Genomic DNA, 20,532 nt, shown 5'->3' with positions numbered 1-20,532 from the left:
TTTTTTTTTTTAAAGATTTTTTATTTATTTATTTGTCAGAGAGAGAGACAGAACACAAGCAGGGGGAGAGGCAGGCAGAGGGAGAAGCAGGCTCCCTGCTGAGCAAGGAGCCCGATGTGGGACTCGATCCCAGGACCCTGGGATCATGACCTGAGCCGAAGGCAGCCGCTTAACCACCTGAGCCACCCAGGCGTCCCTTGACTCAACCTTTTTCCAAAAAGGTGTACAAATGGCCCATAAGCACATGAACAGATGCTCAACATCACTAATCACTAGGGAAATGTAAACCCAAACCACAAGATACCACCTCATGCATTAGAATGGTTACTATTTAAAAACAAACAAACAAACAGGTATTGGCGAGGATGTGCAGAAATTGGAACTCTGGGTGACTCTGTCAGTTAAGCGTCTGCCTTCAGCTCAGGTCATGATCCCAGGGTCCTGGGATGGAGCCCCACGATGAGCTCCTAGCTCAGTGGGGAGCCTGCTTCTTGCTCCCTCCATCTGCCACTTCCCCTGCTTGTGCTCTCTCTCTCTCTGTCAAATAAATAAATAAAAATATTTTTTAAAAAAAGAAATTGGAACTCTGTGTGCTGTTGGTGAGAATGTAAAATGGTAGAGACAGTATGAAAAACAGTATGGTGGTGCATCAAGAAATTAAAAATACACTTACCATATGATCTAGTAATCCACTTCTGGTTATACACCCAAAGGTATTAAAAGACAGGTATACCCGTGTTCATTACAGCATGATTCACAGCAGCCAAAAGATGGAAGCAACCCACGTGTCCATCAGCGGATGAGTGGATAAATAAAATGTGGTTTATACACACAGTGGAACATTATTCAGCCTTAAAAAGGAAGGGCTTTCTGACACAGACCACAACATGGGTGAACCTTGAGGACATTATGGTAAGTGAAATAAGCCAGTCACAAAAAGACAAATCCTGTCTGATTCCACTTATGTGAGGTACCTGGCATAGTCAAATTCATGGAGGCAGGAAGTAGAATGATGGTTGTCAAGGGCTGGGGGCTGGCCTGGGGGAGGCATAGGGAGTTAGTGTTTAATGGGTACAGAGTTTCGGTTTTACGAGATGAAGAGAGTTCTATGGATGGATGGTGGTGATGGTTACACAACAATGTGAATGTACTTAATACCACTGACTCTACCCCTAAAAATGGTTAAGATGGTGACTTTTATGTGTATTACCTCAATGGAAAAAAAAAAAAAACATAGAGAACGCTGTTGGTCCCACAACTGGAGTTGGCTCCTAAATAACAAAGTAAGTAAGCATCTTTTCTAAAAAATGTGAAACAAAACTTTTAGGGAGGGATGCCTGGGTGGCTCAGCCAGTTAAGTGTCGCCTTCAGCTCAGGTCATGATCCCGGGCTCCTGATATCGAGTCCCATATCAGGATCCGTGCTCAGCGGGGATCCTGCTTCTCCCTCTACCTGCCGCTCCCCCTGCTTGTGCGGCCTCGCTCTCTCTCTCTCTCTGACAAATAAATAAAATCTTTAAAAAAAAAAAAACTTTTAGGGAAAAAAAAACACAACAGCAGAGTATCTTTGGCATTTGACTAGGGAAAGAGTTCTTAGACCCAACACCAAAAGCATGATCCATAAAAGGAGAATTTGATAAGTTAGACCTCATCAAAATACAGAACTTTTGATCTGCAAAAGCCCATGTGAAGAGGCTGAAGGGACACACTGCAGACTGGGAGAAAATATTTGCAATATCTAGACACACAAGCAAATCTCAAACTCAACAGTAAAAAAACCCCCAACAATCCGACTGGAAAATAGGCAGAAGACCCGAACGATATTTCATCAAAGATGATGTACAGATGGCAAATCATCTCCTGAAAAAATGTCCGATATCATTACTCATTGGGGAAATCCAAATTAAAACCACAATATCACTGCACATCTGTCAGAGTAGCTAAAATAAAAAATCGTGACAACACCCAAATGCTGGTGAAGATGAAGAGAAACTGTATCCCTCACACATTGCTAGTGGGGATGCAAAGTGGTACAGCCTCGTAGAAAATTACTTCGGTAGTTTCTGATAAAACTAAACATGCAACTATTTACATAACCCAGCAATTGTCCTCTTGGGCATTTATCCCCGAGAAAGTAAAACTTACGTTCATACAAAACCTATATGGGAATATTCATAGCAGCTCTATGAGTTATAGCAAAAAATGAGAAACAGCCCTGTTCTCCTTCAGCAGATAAATGTAGTACATACAAACTATGGAATACTACTCAGCAATACAAAAGAATGAACTACTGATACACACAGTCAATTGGGTCAATCTCCAGGCCTTTAGGCTGAATGAAAAAAGTCAATCCCAAAAGATTGCATACCATATACATTACTACATTTTGAAATGACAAAAATTTTTAAATGGAGAACAGATCAGTGGTTGCCAGTGCTTAGGGACAGGGTGGGCAGTTGCAGGAGGGGGTTGTGTGTAGTTACAAAAGGGCAAAAAGGGCAAGAGACAGAAGCGTGTGGTTCTGGAACGTTCTGTCTCTGTTGTGGTGGTGGGTATGTGAACATACACGTATGATAAAATTCTATAGAAGTAAATACACACACAGGTGAGGACAAGTAAAACAGGAAATCTGGGTAAGATCGGTGGAGTGTCACTGTCAATGTCTTGGGTTTGGTATTGTGCTAGTTTTGCAAAATGTTATCATTGGGGGAAACTAGGTACAATTACACAAGAGGTTTCTCTGTATTATTTCTCACAACTGCATATGAATCTAATTATTGCAATAAAGATTTCTTTTTTATTTTAAAGATTTTATTTATTTATTTGAGATAGAGAGGGAGAGCATGACTGGGGGCAAGGGCAGAGGGAGAGGGAGAAGCAGACTCCCCGTGGGCAGGGAGCTCCATGCAGGGCTTGATCCCAGGACCCTGGGATCATGACCTGAGCTGAAGGCAGCCGCTTAACTGACTGAGCCACCCAGGCACCCCTATTGCAATAAAAATTACAATGAGGAAAATGATCAAAGATCACCCAACATTTAAGAAATTATCATAAAAAAAGGAGAAGGGAAAGGAAATTAGAGGCAACAAAGATAAAAAATAGCTGAAAGGAGAAAAAATTCAAACATTGCTAGTAATAATATCAGAAAGATGTTTACATAATAAAGGGATACACACTATAAAAAAGGAACTCCCAGAGACGCGGAGAAGAACTTTTGGAAATTGAAAAGTATAATGGCAACAATGTAACACTCAATAGAAGGGTTGGAAAACACATTTGAGGAAACCTCCCAGAAAGTAGAAGAAAAAAGGTGAAGACCATGAGACTGGGGAAGAGAATGAGAGAAGCTGCCCAGAGGTCCAATATCTAAATGACGGGAGCTGAAGAACAGAGGAAGGCTTGGAGAAGAGACAGTTGAAAGCCATATTTCGGGAAAGTTTCCCGAACTGACAGGGCTCACCGAGTCCCCCGCTCACTGGGTGAGAAAAAACCCACACCAAGGACATCGCTGTGAAGGCTCACAATGCTGGAGGTGGAACAGAGGCCCTGAAGGCTTCAGGGGCAAGAAGCAGACCGCCCACACAGCATCAGGGGTCAAGACAGGATCGGGCTTCTCAGCCGAAACACTGGCATCTAAAACCCTGAGGAAAGGGCGCCTGGGTGGCTCAGTCGGTTAAGCGTCTGCCTTCGGCTCAGGTCATGATCTCGGGGTCCTGGGTTCGAGCCCCGCATCAGACTCCCTGCTCCGTGGGAAGCCTGCTTCTCCCTCTCCCTCTGCCCCTCCCCCTTCTTGTGCTCTCTCGCTTGCTTGCTCTCTCTCTCAAAATAAATAAAATCTTAAAAATAAAATAAAATAAAATCCCGAGGGGAAAATGATTTCCAAGCTAGGGTTCTGTACCCAGGCAAACTCATCCCCGTGTGAGGGCAGAATAAAAATAGTCAAGATCTTCAGAATTTCATTCCCTGAAGTGATCCCGAAGAGAAGCTACATCTCAGGGTTAGGAAAAAAGTAGTCCACTAAGACATAAACCTTCTACAAGTTAGTTTTCTGCAGTAAACTTGAAGGGATACAGTCTTAGCAAAGTGTGACAGGGAACGTAGGTGCGCTATGGTCCGGGGGATGTTGTCAAGCCGAAGTGTCCTTACGGGAGATGGCATCACTTTTGTGCACACCAGGGTCATCTTGCCGCCCTGCTCTCGAGCGGTGATGATGATGATGAAGCCGTGTTAGGATGGTCACCAGCTCGCTGCTGCCTCCTGCATGAGTAGGGGAGGACCCATCATGTTGGGCCTGGCCACGGCTTTCCCTGTGCCCATCAGCCCCTCCTCAGGAAGCCCCTGGAGGATGTGCTTCACCAAATTGAGGGAGCAAACCCAGATAGAGGAAGATAGAGGATTCGGGGGAACGGGAGATCTGTCTAGGAATTGGCAAAGGGAATCCCCAGAAGGGTGGGAGATCCCACCATGACAGCCGGGGGAAATCGACCAGTCCAGGTGTGAGCGAGGGTTCTGGAGAGACAGTGCCAAGAGGGAGCCGATGGGGCACCTGCTGTGTGTGCACTTATGAGGAGAGTCACAGTTATGGCAGAGTTTGGGGACACAGAAGCGATAAGCACCTAGAAACTGAAGTAACCACATTTTAAAGAGACAAAAGTAAAAAGTTGTACAGGAAAGGAAATGGAATCATATTCTATGACATGGCTTCGTTGAGATCAGTGTTTACATAGTCATAATAATATATGCACTGAATGTTAATCTAACCCCAAATAATAATATAACTACGCTTGGAGAAAGGGGAATAGAAGCCGTGTGTGTGTGTGTGTGTGTGTGTGTGTGTTGGGAGTGTTGAAGATAGAAATCAATAAATGACACCTAACACTGAATCTATCAGGAAGTAGGAGTGGAGGCGAGATTTCATAGGCCTGAAAGTCAACGCCAAAAATACCAATTGAATTGGAACTGGTTGCCTATTCGAAGTGGGAAAAGAGGAGGTACAGGCCACTGCAACTTTTGTTTAAAAAAAAAAAAAAAAAAAGGCCTTCCAGAAATATTTGACTTTTTCAACTATGTCTAAGAAAAATTTTAATTGTAAAAAATTGATATTTTCCCAGGGATTCTACACAACACAATGCTGGGTGGCATTGGGCTGGTGCTCACAGCACGTACTGGCCTTACCCTTCACCCAGGAGCCGCTGATGCTATGGAAGGGGGGCATTGTCTGGGGAAGAATCCGCTATGGAACCAGCCCAGAGACTTCGCCTTGCCAGGCTGGGAGCTTCCTATAGGATGCAGTATACACTCCAGGCCTGTGCCCAGGATGCAGGCATGTGCCACGGTTTCTCTCAGGAGGCCTGGGCCCCAGAACCAGGACTCAGGGTGGGAGAGGAACCCTTTGGGCCACCCAGTGCCTTTGGACCGCCTTTTTCTGATCGTGAGTGCTACCTGCCCGAAGTAGAAGACATGCTCGCCTTCCCAGCCTCCCTTGCAACTAGAGTGTAAGTATAGGAACTGTGCTCCAGGACATGAGGTGTTAACGAGCTGTTTGGTCCCAGAGAGCAAAACTGGGGGAGGTTGAGTGCTCCAGAGATGCCAGCCATGGTGTCCACCACCATCCCGCGGCCTCTTCCTCCCAGCCCAGCGTGACTCGTGCCTAAGCAGCACTCGAGTAGGCATTTGGAAACGTTATTAGAATGAGGCGGGGGGATGGCGGGGGGGCTGAAGGAAGAGGCTGTGCAGAGAGGCGTCATGCCAGCAGATGGGTGGCAAGACGGGTGGAGAGCAGAAACACGGAAGCAGCCAGGCCCTCAGGCTCATTGGCGAGTGCCATTTTGAGGGTGACTGAAACTGAGTGAGCCTGTTCCTTTCAGTCAAAGAAGTAGGGCTGTGTGGAAAGGTGCAGGCTCCCAAATTCTGGGACCTGCCGTTTGGACCCCTGCCCTCGGAGAACAGGAATCTCAAGTCCTGGGACCAGCGCCCCCACACCCGTCTCCAGCCTCTGCTTGTCAGCGTGGCCTCACAGAGCGGGGGGCACCCACACCTCCTCTCTGGCTCAGGAATCCACCCAGCCCCTCCTGGTCAGACCCCTCCTCATATATCTTGGGCCAAGGGCCACAAACACAGGGGCCTTGTTCCCCACATAGTCCTGGGGCCTAGAGTCCCACGTGGCACAGAGCCAGGGCTCCATACATCACCTGCACAACGAATTAATTCTCAGAGGTCCCCACGGAGAGTCGTCTGCTCCCTCCTTGGAGGCCACTAGCTGCCTTCCATCTGAGCGTTTGTCTTCCCAGGGCCCACGTCAGCATCTCTGATAGCTGGCTCCTTCAGACGGCCCTTGCCTGCCAAGTGCTGAGCACATGAGTGGGAGTGGCCCCGGCTGTCCCGGGGCTCCGGTGGCCACAGGCCTGGGCACTCGTGGAAAACTGTCCTGCAGGGGCCCTGGCCTCCTGCGGGCGCCGCCTTTGGGGATCTCTGCATCAGCAGCCCCAGGACCTCTCCTCTTCCGATCCCCTTCCACATCCAGCTCAGGACCAAACACTGGTTTGGGGGACATGTCTCCGCTCTTGCCTCAGCTCCTGACTCTGGGTGGTCCTAAAGCCCAGGCCCCCTTACGGGAGAGAGATGTGGTCTGCAGCTGCTCGAGGGCACAGTGACCCATGCGGCCTACCGCTGAGCTGCTGGGCTCCCTTGTTCTGGTCTGGGTCTTTCCAGCCAGTGGTCAGGGCAGGCAACATGTAAAGAAGAGGCCGGGCCAAGGGACAGTTGTACTGACTTTATTCCCCTTCACTCTCGTCCTCACCCTCCTGCTATCCCCCCATGCACTTGGGGCCCAGACATCAAGGGTCCACACACCTGGCACAGCCATTCCGCTACTGTGGACCCCCCCAGTAAGGGGAGCTGTGGCCGCACATGCCAAGGTCGGAGGCTGAGGCTCTAGCCCCAGCTTATCTCTCGGCTCACCCCCAGCTGGCCCAAGACCAGGGAGCCCAGGAGAAGCTGGGGAGGGGGCAGGCCCAGGTTTCAGACCCGAGTTCTGGCCAAATGGGCTGAAAAGTCCACCTGGACTGAGGGGTTCCCCCCACCCAGCACATCTCCAGTGGGAGGTGGTGATCCCAACCCCCCTTCCCTGCCACCAGCCCTGGGAAGTGGGTATAATGCCCCAGTCCCCTTACTCCAATATCTAGGTGCTTGTTCATTTGTTTTAAAAATAAAAAGGAAATGTAAAAGCTGGTAAAACAAGAACCCCTACCCATACTGGCACTGCTGAGGTTCCATTATTGCTTCAGACCCTTGTGATCTGGCTGGAAAGGAGCTTTTACCCACACTGGCCCAAGGGGAAGAGAGCATTTAGCACCAGGGACCAGGGCTCCTGTCCCCACTGGGACAGGTGCCTCCCAGGAGAGGGTTTGGCTGTGCCCACCCACAGCTACAATGACCATCGTGACCAGAGCCCAGCCTGCCGTCTGGACCCCTGCCCTCCGAGGAGAGGTGTATTAGAACATGGAATCCAAGTCCTGGGACAGGGTTTTGACACCAGCTCCCCCCCCCCCATACCTTACAGGGACCTGGACTGGCCAGGGTCCCCCAGGCTCACTCACTAAGGCTGCAGGGGGGCTAGCTGATGACAAGGCCACCAGTCCCCATGGGAGACCCTGGTGCCAGTGACAGGGGTTGGGGAACCCATGGGTGTCCCGACCTACAGCACATCGGGGGAGATCAACTTTTTTTGGGGAAAATGTGAGCCAGCTCTGAAGAGCTGCCAGGCACTGGGACCAGAGGTTAGAAATAGCAAGGAAGAGGAGGAAACAGAGGGTGGGGGACCCTGAGGACGTCATGGAAGCCCAGAGATCAAGGGGTACAGGAGAGGGAGTATAGTAAAGCAGGAGTCTAGAATCCCCAGCCTTGGGGTAAGGGAGCTGCAGAACTGGGAGCCAGACAGGGAGCTTTCCTCTCTCAGTGAGGGGCCCACCTTCTCTCTCCAAAGGACAGCAGGGCCGTTCTGGAGGCTCTGACTCCGCATTACTCCTGCTGCAGCCCCAAATGCAACTAGGCCAGGGCACTGCCCCCCTCTGCGCCCAGACAATTATCAGGGCTGTGTAGCTTGGATTATAAATCCTCAAATCACTCGGGCTTCTTGGACCTGCCCACATCTGTACAGAATAAAGTGCTTCGTTTATTGATGATTAAAATGTCCCCAGCCCGCACCCAGCGCCATGGGCCTCCCAAGGAGGTCAGAGGGGTTCCGACCCCCTCAGCCCTTGGGCTGATGGGGCCCAGTCCCCCCACCCCATCCCCTGCCGCTGTCCCCCTTGGGCTTAGGCCTCTTCCCACTCCAACCATGCTTGGGAAGGTGATGGTGTGGGGGTAGTCGTGGGGGTTTAAGGTGCAGAGTATAACAAACAAAACTATAAACACAAAAGGAAAGAGCTTAACTAGGAAACACGTAGCTTATGGAACCTTCCTCCCCATTTTCAAGGCAGGAATAAAGACGTTAAATGACAACAAAAAAAGGATGTCCCTACTAGTGCCGGCCTCATGGGGGCAAGCATTGGGCACAGGCGGGGGCTCCCCCAGAGCCCCCACCCCCCACCCTGTGGGCTCCTCTCACCAACAATGCTACAGGCGCCCCACCCATGGTGCAGAGGCCTAGGAAGGACAGGGATGCTGGACGCTGGCCTGGGGTGGGTTGTGGCCAGGCCCAGGAAGAGGATGAGGCCTCTGCCTTCAGAGCAGGGATGGAGACAGACACACACACATCTCCGCTGGTGTGGGAGAGACGACCGGGGCAGCTGGTGAGGACCTGGGTGCTCTGGGAACAGCCGCCCTGCCCCCTGCTCCCCTGCTAGCACCTTGAAACCTTAAAACATTGCCTCCTTCTCAGGGCCTGCCCCTGGGGTTCACCCAGCTGCAGGGACTCTTTGCAGCCCTTGGGATCTGGTGCTGCGGGAGCCAGCCCGTCTGCCCACCCAGGGCCTAGCCCCCAGCCCTGAGGCTCAGAGGCTTCTGGGGATGTCTTCTCCTGGACTCAGGGACCTCGATGCAGCCTGGTACAGCTCAGGGATCCCTGTGCCTGCCGGCAGGGTGGTGGCTAGGAGGGCAAATGCCTGGGGTCCAGCCCCTGCCTCCCCCACTGCACACAGTGCAAAGCTGGGTCTGCAGCCTTCACACTTCGCCACTCCCCCCCACAACACGCTCATGGGCATCCACAGTGAAGCCCCTGCCTCGGTGTCCACAGCCCTCAGACGGATCCACAACTCCTTCCAGGGAGGCTGACACCCCAACTTTTCCCCAAAGCCTCCAGGATGAGGGGGCAAGTTAGGAGGCACAGGGGAGGCAGAGATGGGCCACTGAAGCTGACCCAGGCTTGCCTGGCCAGCCCCCTCCGGCTCAGGCCCCAGCAGAGTGACCGGTCACACCTGCTCCCCAGCCCCTCCCTCCCTGCTGTACCTGCCGCCTCCAGCAACCCCCTCACCTGGAGGGGGTGCTGCAAATAATTTCCTCTCTTTTCTTTTTCCTTCACTTCCAAAAAAAAAAAAAAAAAAGCAAAGGCTTCAAGGAGTCACTGAGAAGGGGGCACTTGGGAGTGAGGTGTCCTCCACCCGCACAGGGGCCACCAGCCCGCACACCCCCAGGGTCAGGGGCCTCAAGCAGCACAGGTCCGGCCCCGTCTGGAGGGGGGGGCGGCGGTGCCAGGCCGGTGTCGCTGCCCTCCCCCAGGCAGGAGGGGAGGGCAGGGGTGGGGGCCGGGGGTCCCCCGCAGAGGCAGTCAGTTGTTGGCGCTCATCCTCCCGCCGGAAGTGGCAGTGGTAGAGAAGAGTGGTGGGGGGGGCGGCAGGTGGGGTGGGGGCGGCAGGGTCTGGGGCAGCCCCGGGAGCAGGGGCAGCGCGTGAGCCGGGGGCTGGGCCGGGGACAGGCCTGGGCCCGAGGCGGGGCCGTCGCTGGCCAGGGGGTGACTGACGCGGAAGCATTTCTCCTTGTGGGCCTTGAGCATGTTGGAGAAGCGGAAGCGCTGGCCGCAGACGTCGCAGGGATACGGCTTCTCGCCCGTGTGTGTGCGCCGATGCCGCTTCATGTTGGGTCGGCTGGTGAAGCTCTTGCCGCAGATCTCACAGATGTACGGCTTCTCCCCTGGGCGTTGGCACGGGCAGGGGGGCGTCACCCAGAAGTCGGCGCACCCGGCACCCACGGGGCCTCCCTAACCCGGGGAGAGGCGTGGAGGATGGCGCTGAGCCCCAGAGAAGGCTGAACTGAGGCCCGGAGTGGAGAAGGGGCATGGCTGGGGCCATCACAGCAGGCCTCCGGGGCAGGGCCGAGGAGGGGTCCCCAGCCTGCACCACGGCCCCCCCCCCCCCCCCCCCCCCCCCCCCCCCCGCCCAGGCAGCCGTACCTGTGTGGGTCTTCATGTGCTCATCGAAGTACTGCTTCATGTTGAAGTCCTTGCCGCACCACTGGCACATGAACTGCTTGTGGCCGATGTGGATGCTCATGTGGGACCGCAGCTGGTACTTGTACTGGAAGCGCTCATTGCAGTTCTGAGGGTGGGGTGGAGGGTGAGGCCAGGGGGCAGGGTGGGGAGCACCTGCCTGGGACCGCAGGGACAGGGAGGACACACACGGGGAGGGGCTCCTGGGGCAGGCAGCACACTGACAGAGAAGCGGCCAAGGGTGGGCTCGGCCCAGGCGGGGATGGAAGGCAGGAAGTGGGAAAAGGCCCCAGAATGGAAGGAGTCCTCCTGCGTCAAGCCGAGGGCCCCCCATCCTTCCTATTTGTTGGAACGCCCGCCCACCCCCGCACCCCACCCATCGCGGCCTGCAGCTCTATCCCCGCTCTGCCTGAGATGTGCCTCCCTCCACCTCTCCAGAAGGCCTGCCCCTTGCCTGGCTGCAGCCCAAAGAAAGGCCCACCCTGAATGCGTGGGGGCTGGTTTACGGTGGGGTGGTGGAGGGTGGGGGTGGGGGGCAGGCAGGTGGGCGGCCGGCTTAGGATGCGGGAGGCGGGGGCCACAGACACCAGGGGGCCACCCCTCTTTGTGAATCCTGGACTCCACTGCCCCCTGAAGCAGCTGCTGCTCCCCCACCCCCGCTCGTCCAGGGTGGCCCCTGGGGCAGGTGGACAAAGGGACTCACCTCACATCGGAAGGGCTTCTCCCCAGAGTGCTGCAGCGAGTGCACTTTGAGAGACATGCTTCGTTTGAAGGACTTCCCACAGGTCTCGCAAGTGAAGGGCATGTCCTTGGTGTGGGCTGCCGGGCAGGCCATTATGTCTCAGGGGGACCCCCATGGCTGCTCCTGGGGGATCCCTGCCTGACCACATCCCACACTGGGCCTCCTGGGAGGCCCCCCCCGCTTCACGGTCTGCCTCAGAGGCTCCATCTAGGACCTGGGGCTGACTTCCGGGCAAGGACCCCAAGCGGGACTGGCTTTGGCTCAAACCCTGGCCCCACCACTGGCTCTCTGCACTGCCTCAGTGTGCCTCAGCGTGTCCTTCTACAGAGAGGCCAGGGGTGGTACTGAGACTCAAAGGTGGGCTTTACAGGGGATGACACTGGGCAGTCCAGAGGGAGTTGGCTGTGCTCCCCCCAAAACCACAGACAGGTGAGGACTAACAAACTCTTCAAGGAAGATCTGCGAGGGAGCAAGGGGAGCCAGAGAGTCCCCCTTGCAGCTCAGAGCTGGGGAAGCCGAGTCCAGGAAGACCACCAGTCCTGGGCTACCCAGCATGCTCCTGGCCTGGACCTCCACCCCAGGGTCCCAGCTCCCAGGTGGCCGGAGAAAGGGGTAAGGCCTGGCAGGGAGCCACATCGCCCTTGAGCTCCAGACCCCAAGCAGGCAAGAAAGGAGGGCCACCTGAACACCAGACTCCCAGCCGTGCCCTCCTAGAGGGGAGGGACAGCCATGCCCAAGGCAGAGGAGCCCAGCAGACATTCATGGGGGCCTCCTCATTCAGAGGAGCCTGAAGGCCTGTAAGGGCCAGAAGGTGAGAAAAAATTAGAGGCACAGCTGTCCTCAAACTGAGACAGGGCCTGTGTCAGTCCATATGGCATTTTGTGTAATTTAGAAAAGGGTACTTCTTTCCCTGGTGGCCATAACCCCATGCTGAGATGCACAGTCTGGTTAGCAGTGTGCCAGCTGGATTCTGGTCCCCACCTGCCATCTTGTCCAGGAGCGCTTGTGCAGTGTCCCACCTGCCCAACCGTACATGGTAGCCCCGACCTCTGAGCCTATCCAGATCACAGCTGCCACTGCAACCAGCCTGCCCAGGATTCCCAGTTGAGAGGGGCCTTCTCACGCCTTCACACTGCCCTGGGATGGGAAGTCCTGCCCAGCACAGCCAGGAGCTGGCCCAGCTCTGACCTCAGGCCCCATCCCCTCCCGGCCCAGACTCACCAACCATGTGCTTGCGCACGTGGGCCATGGTGTAGAACTTCTTCTCGCAGATCTCACATGAGAACTTCTTCTCTGCATAGCCATGCACGATCTTGTTGTGCTCGTGGAGGGACCAGAGCTTCTTAAAAGCTTTGCCACACGTCACACACTGCAGGGTGAGAGGACTTTAGGCCTTGGGTCCTGAGTCAGGACCATGTGCCCTGGGACAATGTGCCCCTCACTGGACCTCAGTTTCTCTACCTGAACTGTGCTGAAGGGAGAGCCCTCGATGTCCAGCGACCTGCCAAATCTGCCACTCTGGGACTTGGGGATGGTAACTCCCTAAAAACATGCCCACCTACCCAGGGCTGCAGCCTGGGGCCCTCCCTCATCCTTGAACTCAACTTGGGTCAGGGGCCATCTATACCAGGAAGCCCCGACTCCGTGCTCATTTCAACAAGGCACCTGTCTACAGAGGGAAGACACATAACCGGTTGAAGGGCCATGGCATGTGAGGAGGCTACACACAGTGCACGAAGAAGCCCTTCTCAGATCACACGTCCGGCCTCCCCACTGCTGGGACCCATGCCCTGACACCCGGGAGATCCCCAAGGAGAGAGGTGCCAAAGTGCTGGCTGGGGAGGGGGTGGAGGGGGACTGCAGCAGGTCCTGGGTCCCATTAGGAAATGGAGGGTGGTGGGAACCCCGGGGGCCATGCTCCCCTCCTCCTCTTGTCCTCCCCATCCCTGCAGGAGACACTTCCGGAGGGCTGGAGTAGGTCAGGGCTTGGGCAGAAAACGGGTCCGGGTGCCCAGGTCAGAAGAGGTACATGCATCTTTCCCCTTCAGAAGGAAGGTTCAGGTGTGTGCAGGTTGGAGAGGCAAAGGGCAGCCCAGTGGGCAGGCAAGTGGGAACAGGTGCAAGAGGGTGGGGCAGGAGACCAGGTAATCCCCCAGGTAACACTTGCTCCACAGGGCACTGCAATTAGCAATTAGCTCAGGCAATTAGCACCCGCCTACCTGCTGCCCCCACAACCCCCTCCGGGCCAGCAAAGATAAAAAGCAGCCTGGCGGGCCCTGTGTTGCCCGCACCCTGAGAGGCTGGGTTGGCACACACTCAGGCCGAGCCGAGGCCTGGCAGCCAGCCCAGCTCCCCTGCTTGGCCCCGGCAGCCCCTGCTCTCCCCAAATTTCTCATCCAATCCCTCTTCCCAGGCCCAGGCCAGCTGACATCTCCAGAGAGCTGAGAGCAGGGGCTTCCTCCTCCAGGCCACCCCTTGCTCTATTCAGCCTTTGTGCAAGTGCCAATGGCGCCCCCTCTGGGCAAACCCTGCCCCACCTCGTCTGTGCTTCTGTGCGGGGCACGATCTGTCAAACTACGTGGTGGCCCTGTTGGCCTTCCAGCAGCCCTAGGATTGACTAAAACACGGGCTCAGCCCGCAGAGCTGGCTCAAGTACTCAGACAACTCCCTCCTCTCATCCTCCCCTTCGCCCCTCTGGCCAAGGGTACTGTTTGTTCCTGCCCGACCTGCACGTGTCTCCATGTGCCAAAGCCCAGCTCTACCTGCCTCCTCCAGGAAGCCCTCCTGGATGTTATCCCCTGAACTCGGACCACCCTGGGCCCGCATTGGCCCCAGGGCCCGGCGGTAAGTCTGTCTGGGTGATGCAGGCAGCAGGACACTGGGGGCGCGGCCTGGGTGGCCATTCTGGGGAGCCCCCCGCCCCACCCCGCCCGAGGAGCCCCCGAGGCGCACCTGGATGTTGCGCTCGCAGTCTGTCTGCCGGTGAAGTAGCAGCTCGCTCTCCAGCAGGAAGCGCTTGCCGCACTGGTCGCAGATCTGCATGCGGCTGTGGGTCACGTTCATGTGCTTCTCCAGGTACCAGCGGTTGTTGAAGACGCGAGGGCACTTCTGGCACGGGTGGTGCTGCTTCTCTTCCAGCTTCACCTTGGCCCCCAGCCCGTCAGTGGCCTGTGGCCCTCGGGCTGCTGCAGAGGCTCCCCCCGGAGCGGGCTTGGGCCTCTTCCCGCCCCGCGGCCTGGCCTCCTCGGGCTCAGGGGGGCCTCGGCGTCGGGCGTTCTCTCGAGACCGCGTGGCCATGCGACTGTGGGGAGGGGGCTCTGCCCTGCTGCCCCGCTGCCCCGCTGGCCCCTGCCGGCTCCCCGCCTCCCCTCCCTCTTCCTCCTCTTCCTCCTCCTCTGAGCTCTCTTGATCCTGCTCACTGTGCCCTTCCTCTTCCTCCTCCTCTTCCTCCTCCTGCTCGCTGTGCCCTTCCTCCTCCTCGTCTTCCTCCTCTCCCTGACTGCCACCCTCCTCCTCCTCCTCCCCTCCGCTGCCACCACCCTCTTCTTCCTCCTCCTCCTCCTCTTCCTCCTCCTCCTCCTCTTCCTCGTCCTCGTCCTCCGAGTGTCTCTGCAGCCCGTCCTCCCGGCCCAGCACCACGGTGGCCGGGCCCGTAGTGGTGCCCGGCTTGCCCTCGGGCCCCGTGGACACGTGCAGAGTCTGGTTGTTGAGGTTCACCTCCACGATGATCTGGGACTGCTCCCGGCGGCTGTAGGTGCCAGAACCCCCCAGCTCTTCCTCCAGCCCCTCCCCACCCTCCAGCTTGCAGAGGCTGCCGGGGGGCCCGCCAGCCTCTTGCACGCCACCCTCCTTCTCCTCCTTGAAGAAGGGCTGAGCTGGCCCGATGGCGGCAGGTGCCGTGCCCCCCGCGGTCCCTGCCCCGTCCTCGACACGCACAGAGTAGGGGTCGGGGCCCTCGCGGGCATAGATCTTCGGCAGGCCCGGGGCGTCCGCCTCCTGCTTGATGTCGCAGTAGTAGGGTGGTGCGGCCGGGGTGCAGCCGGCGGCCGGCTGGGCCAGGGCCACAGCGCTGGGGCCGGGGGGGCCTAGGGAGCGGGCGTCCAGCAGCTCCTGGCAGGACGCGGCGATGTCGGCCATCTGCAGCAACGAGGCGGCACTGAGCACCTCGTGGACGTTGGCCGCGTTGACCAGCAGCTTGGAGGTGTAGATGAAGTTGAGGATCTGCTGCAGGCCACCGGGGGCCAGCGCCTCTAGGGACAGCTCCACGCGCTGCAGCTGCTTGTTCTGCGTGAAGAGCGAGTGGAAGAACTGGCTGTAGGCGGCCAGCACGCCCTTGTGTGCCGGGAAGACGCTGCGCTGGGGCACCAGCACCAGGTCCACGTCGCAGAGGTCAGGCTGGAAGAGGCGCTGCTCGTTCAGGCGGCCCATCAAGCAGGCGAAGTGCAGGGCCACGTCCTCCACCAGCGAGAACTCGGCCGCCGGTGAGTCTGTTGTCTTCTCAACCAGCAACTGCGGGGCGGAGGGCACAGGTCAGGTCAAGGCCAGCAACCCGGGCAGCGCCCCACCGTGCGGGAGGCAGCCTGCCCGTCCCTACTGGCTCTGCGTTCTGAGAAAGGAGCCGAAGCTCGAGCCAGGACGCAGGGGAACCAGGACTCGGGCCCGAGCCGGCCGCCCCTCAGAGCTCAGGCTCCAGTCACCACTGGCTGCTCCTGGGTGAGTCGGTTAACTTTCCTGGGCCTCCAGCGCTTCCCTGTGAGACAGGAAGTCGTCCTGGGCAGGGAAGGGGAAGAGAAGGAAAGAGGAAGGAACAGGGACTAGGGTCACCGGCATCCAGGAGTGCGTGGGCCTTAGGGGCTGCCTGGGATGAGGGGCTTTCTGTGCCAACACTGGGCCGACCCAGGCGAACTAGGGCGAGGTGACCACCCCAGACGCGAGCATTCCTTCAGCATTTCCTGAGCTCCACGGATTCTCTCCCTCACACTCACTCACACGTACAAATAAAACCACGCCTGCCCAACCCCAGGCCCCTCAAGAATGAAAGTCAGGCTCGCTAGCTCACTGCTCGGCCTCGGGCTGCTACCGCACCCCTGGGCGTAGTACCTAGGAAAGCCCTCGCCTCACCAGCAGTGAGCCTCAGGGCCCGGGCCTGAGGCTTTGCAGGGGTAGAAATTCTTGGGAAGAAATCCAGGCCCAGGCCTTGGTCCTCCTGCCCTGCTGGAGGAGGCTGGTGGGATCTAGCCAGCCCGTTCCTACTGGGCCAGGCGGCTGCCCATGGCCTCGGGCCTGGCTGCCGGCAGCTCCCCCCTCACACAGGGGTTCTGTGGGGGTAGAAGGACAGAACTGTGTCTTCTGTCCACCATGCTTAGAGACAGGAGGCCCCCAAGGACCACCCTAGACCCTCTTCCCTCTAGGCCCCCAGACCCCAGGTCACGTGTGGTCCAGGCCCAGAGGCTCTGCGCCCCATCTTGGAAGCCACACTACCTGGGGCCTTTGGAGCCCCAGAGAGGCCCTCAAAGTCTGATGGGTCAGATTATCAGGCCCTTGAGCCACATCCAGCACCTGTGAATTGTCCAGAATAAGGGCTGGCTTAATCATTCCCGGCTCCTCCGCAGCAGCTTTCCCAAAAGGTGGATGGCACCGAGAGGCAGGCTGCCCACTCCCTTGCCTGGGTCCGGGGCACAAATGTTCAGTTAATATCTATCGATCAGCTGCCTGGCTGGACCAACCCCGCAGGTTCCAGTTTCTGGCCGTCCTCAGGCCCTGTCGAGCTGGGTCAGAGCCTCCTATATTTGAGGGGTACCTTGCCCCACTGCCACAAAGCCATCAGCTCTTCTCCCCCAAGCACCTCCGTGCAAGCCCGGGATGAAACCCCAGTTCCGTCCATCCACAGCCCACCCCAACCCTCCATGCTAGTCGTTCCACTGCTGGGGCAGCAGTAGGGGGCCCAGACTGGGCTGGGGCGGGGTGGGGGGTGGTATCTATGTTCAACTTCTCAGTCACCTAAATGAGAAGCAGCCCGGGGCCTCAGGATGAACCTCGAGGAGCCACAGGGGCAATCTGCTTCCAGATCTGCCCCTGCGCACCCTGCACCCCGCCCCCCTCCGCACACCCAGCTACTCGGGGGGCAGCGCCCACCCGATGCTCTCTCTGATCCCAGGCTGGCCAGACTCTTGACCATGGACGCCATCTTCCTTGAGTTCTCCCACACCTCCTTCCTCTCCGCCAAGAAGCCAACCATCTGCCCCCTCTGTCTCAGGGCTGCTGGCCTGTCCAGGGCTGGCCAATCTAACAGGGATATGGTGCCAAGTCCCTCCCATCTCCCTCCTCTGACTCATTCTGATTCATCTTCTGGGACCAAACTCTATTGCACAGATGGGGAAACCGAGGCTCGGAACGGGAGGGTCGCACAGCGGGCAGGAGCAGAGCCCCTGGACTCCCAGCTCTGCTAAGGCCACCCCTTCCCGACTGGACTGGACACTCCCCACAGATGGATTTCTTGGCTCTCAATGCCTTACAAAGCAGGAAGAGGCATCTGGGGAACCTCTGACTCAGGGGACCCGCTGTGCTTGCCCAGAACCCCACCGTTACCCCCTGCCACCTGCAGCCTCCTCCCCTGAGCTACTGCCACCTGCAGGTCAGTGAGGGGGCAGGATGCAACTTCGGTTGTGACAGGGCCCCTAAGGGCCACCAGGGGCCAGACAGTGGCAGAAGTGGCTTGGCTAAGGGCTCGTTAAAGCCAGGCCTGTTGAGGGGAGCACATCCGAGGCCACAGGGCCCCCAGTCCACTCTGCTCTCCCCTCACAGAGTGCCCTCCAGTGCCTACCTGGCATTGGAAAAAAAGGGCAGTGCCTGACCTTCCCGTGTGCAGATCTGGTCCCAGGGCCCTCTGGCCTCAGCAGGGAAGGAGGGGTTAGCCTGGAGGATACTGGTGCCCCAAAGACTCCGTTCCCACGGCAGTAAGCCCCAAGCCAGGGCCACCCTGCACCCTGGAGGGGCCCAAGAGTCTCTGCCAGGCACCCTGGCTGGACTTCCTTGACAGGGCACACCCATTCTGCCAGAGTTCATAACCCATCAACTACCTCAGCAGGGCTCAGCCACCCCTCTGCCTGGCACCTCCCATGCAAGGCCCACCAGCTGCGCCGGCCCCCCTCCCCAGCCAGATGTGCCAGTTCCCTGAAACTGCACCCATCCCTCCCTATCGGCTAGGCCAGCTGCAGCCATACACCCCACCCTCAAGTGCAGGCCAGGTCGGCCTATCTAAGATGCAAGACCAGGGGAGTGGTCAGGCATTCCCGTTGCCAGGGGGTTTCAAGCCCTCAAACTCTACCTGCAAGCCACATTGGGGGCGGGAGTGAGGTGGCGGGGGAGGCCAGGTGCCAGGGACACCTGCCGAGACTACTCCCCAGGGCCAGAGCCTTCTGCATCGGAGGGGTACCCGGTCTCCATGCCATGAAGCCACCAGCTCCCTAGCCTGTCCCAGTGCCTCCCTGGAGGCCCTGGGATGAAACCTGGGCAGGCATCTGCAGCACCCCCCCCCACACACACACACAAACGCCCACGCCAATCCTCACTGCCGGGCAGCCGGGGGTGGGGCCCACACTGAGCAAGGGGACACAGGTTGATGACTTCCAGACGCCTCCTTTTGGAGAGGGGGTGTCTGTACCAGCCTCTTCTGCACTCATGGCCCCACTCCTTTCCCAGGACACAGGCCCAGGGAGGGCAGAGGACTGGCCCAAGGTCACACAGTAGTTTGGACCGGAGCTGCGGACGTCCCGCCCCAACACACCCCGCTTGGCCCAGTAGCCCCAAATCCCCAGGCAGGGCGGCTCCAGCGCCCACGTGGCCCAAGGCCCAGGCGGGAATCCGACCTCCCCCCTCCCCCCCATCACCCAGTCCGAGGGCGGCGCCGTCCCAGGCTCAGAGAAGCGCCCCCCTCCGCCGGTGCCTAGCAAGACCTCAGCCTCTCGCGCCCGGGCCCCCACCCCAGGAATTTAACCCCCTCCCCGCTGAGGGCCGCGCCACAGCGCCGCATTCCAGGCCCGCGGAGACCCGGGAGAAGGGGCCGGGGAGACCCGGCGAGGGAGAAGATCCCTCCAACTCCTCCACCCGGAGCCGGCGGGCCGTGCGCTCGGGAGGGCAGAGCGGGCAGGTGGGCGGATAAGCGGGGGGACAGGCAGGGCCTTTGCGTACCATGGTGCCGTGGCGCTGGGGGCTCACAGGGCCCCGCGGGATCGCGCTGCCCCCGGCGGCCGGGCCGGGGCCGCTCCATGAAGCGCCGCGCTGGGGGCCGCCCCCGCGCAGGGCCCCGCGACCATGGCCCCCGGGGGCGCGGCCGGGCGGGCGGAGGCGCAGGGCCGCGGCGAGTCCAGCCGCCGAGCAGCTGCGGCCCCAGAGCCTCGGGCGCGGCGGGCGGGGGGCGCGGGGCGCCGATTGGAGCCCGCGCGTCAGCTGGGGCCGCCGTCTGGACGCTTAAAGGGCCAGGCCGCCCTGTGTGCCGGCGGGGGGCGCGGACACGCGTGGTGTGCGCGGTCCCAGTGCAGCCTGCTCTGCCTCGGGCCGCCGGGGCCCCCAGCCAGGCCCCACCGCTCCCATTCCAGCGGATGGGCCCCGGCCTCACTGTCCCGCGCCGAGCCCCCGTTCTGCCGGGAAGTTCGTCCCAGAGTCTAATCTCGGTGCCTTCCAGCTGCGCCACAGAGGCGGGGTCGGAGTAGGAGGCGGCCCTGAAATAGGGAAGCTGGGCGCGCCCACTCCCCAACCAGCTGCAGAAAGCCTTCCACCCGCTCCCTTGAGACACCGAACCCCCGGACCCTAGCCTCGCTCAGCATCCCCACCCTCTGGCCTGGGCTGCTCTGACCTGAGGGTGACTCTGGGATCTCCGGCTAGCCCGCGCCGGCCTACCCCAGGACAGCCCAGGGCTCATTTTGCTCCGTGCTGGGTGACCCACACCTACCTGGTGGCCTCCTCTGACTGCTCACGCCCGCCCCAGGGCAGGAGGTACCAGAACCCAGACCACAGCTGCAGCGACCAGGCCTTTACGGTGACCGGCCCAGGCCCTGGAACAGGCAAGAGGAGAGGAGTGGGGGGCCAGAGGCCCGGGCTGCACCGTGCCCCTCAGCCGGCTGACCGGGCCACTGCTGGGGAGAGGCCGCCGGGCCTGCGGAATGCTGCTCTGGCCTGGGCACCGGTGGGGGCAGGGGGCTAGCCAGGCTGCCAGGAGGCTGCAAGGGCTGAGCGGGCAGCAGCGTGGAGAGCGGGCCTCCGTGGGCCTCTCATGGGGCCCATGTCAGCATTCCGATGCCCTCCTGCGCCCCCACCCCCACCCCAAGCTGGCCTCTGCCCCATCCTCGCTCCCTCTGATAGTGCCCTCA

At 58.8% G+C, this 20,532-nt stretch overlaps 1 protein-coding gene across 2 annotated transcripts; it reads right to left on the bottom strand.

The window, feature by feature from the left end:
* Positions 1–6,756: 6,756 nt before the first annotated feature.
* Positions 6,757–19,809, bottom strand: ZBTB47 (zinc finger and BTB domain containing 47). Of its 2 annotated transcripts, none has more exons than XM_081825258.1 (6): positions 19,355–19,809; positions 14,117–15,934; positions 12,386–12,533; positions 11,126–11,241; positions 10,387–10,531; positions 6,757–10,127 (listed from the first exon to the last, which is right to left on the bottom strand). In XM_081825258.1, the coding sequence occupies exons 2-6, from the start codon at positions 15,590–15,592 to the stop codon at positions 9,766–9,768; spliced, it is 2,247 nt and encodes a 748-aa protein (XP_081681384.1). In that variant the 5' UTR covers positions 15,593–15,934; positions 19,355–19,809; the 3' UTR covers positions 6,757–9,765. The 2 variants fall into 2 exon arrangements, with proteins under 2 accessions (XP_081681384.1, XP_006748018.2); XM_006747955.3 differs by having other exon boundaries at positions 14,117–15,673.
* Positions 19,810–20,532: the final 723 nt, after the last annotated feature.

Source organism: Leptonychotes weddellii, chromosome 1 (assembly GCF_054177405.1).
Source record: "Leptonychotes weddellii isolate Sample4059 chromosome 1, ASM5417740v2, whole genome shotgun sequence".
Taxonomy (NCBI): Eukaryota; Metazoa; Chordata; class Mammalia; order Carnivora; family Phocidae; genus Leptonychotes; species Leptonychotes weddellii.
Note: the sequence above shows the minus strand (reverse complement) of the source record. Positions and strands in the feature narration are given on the sequence as shown.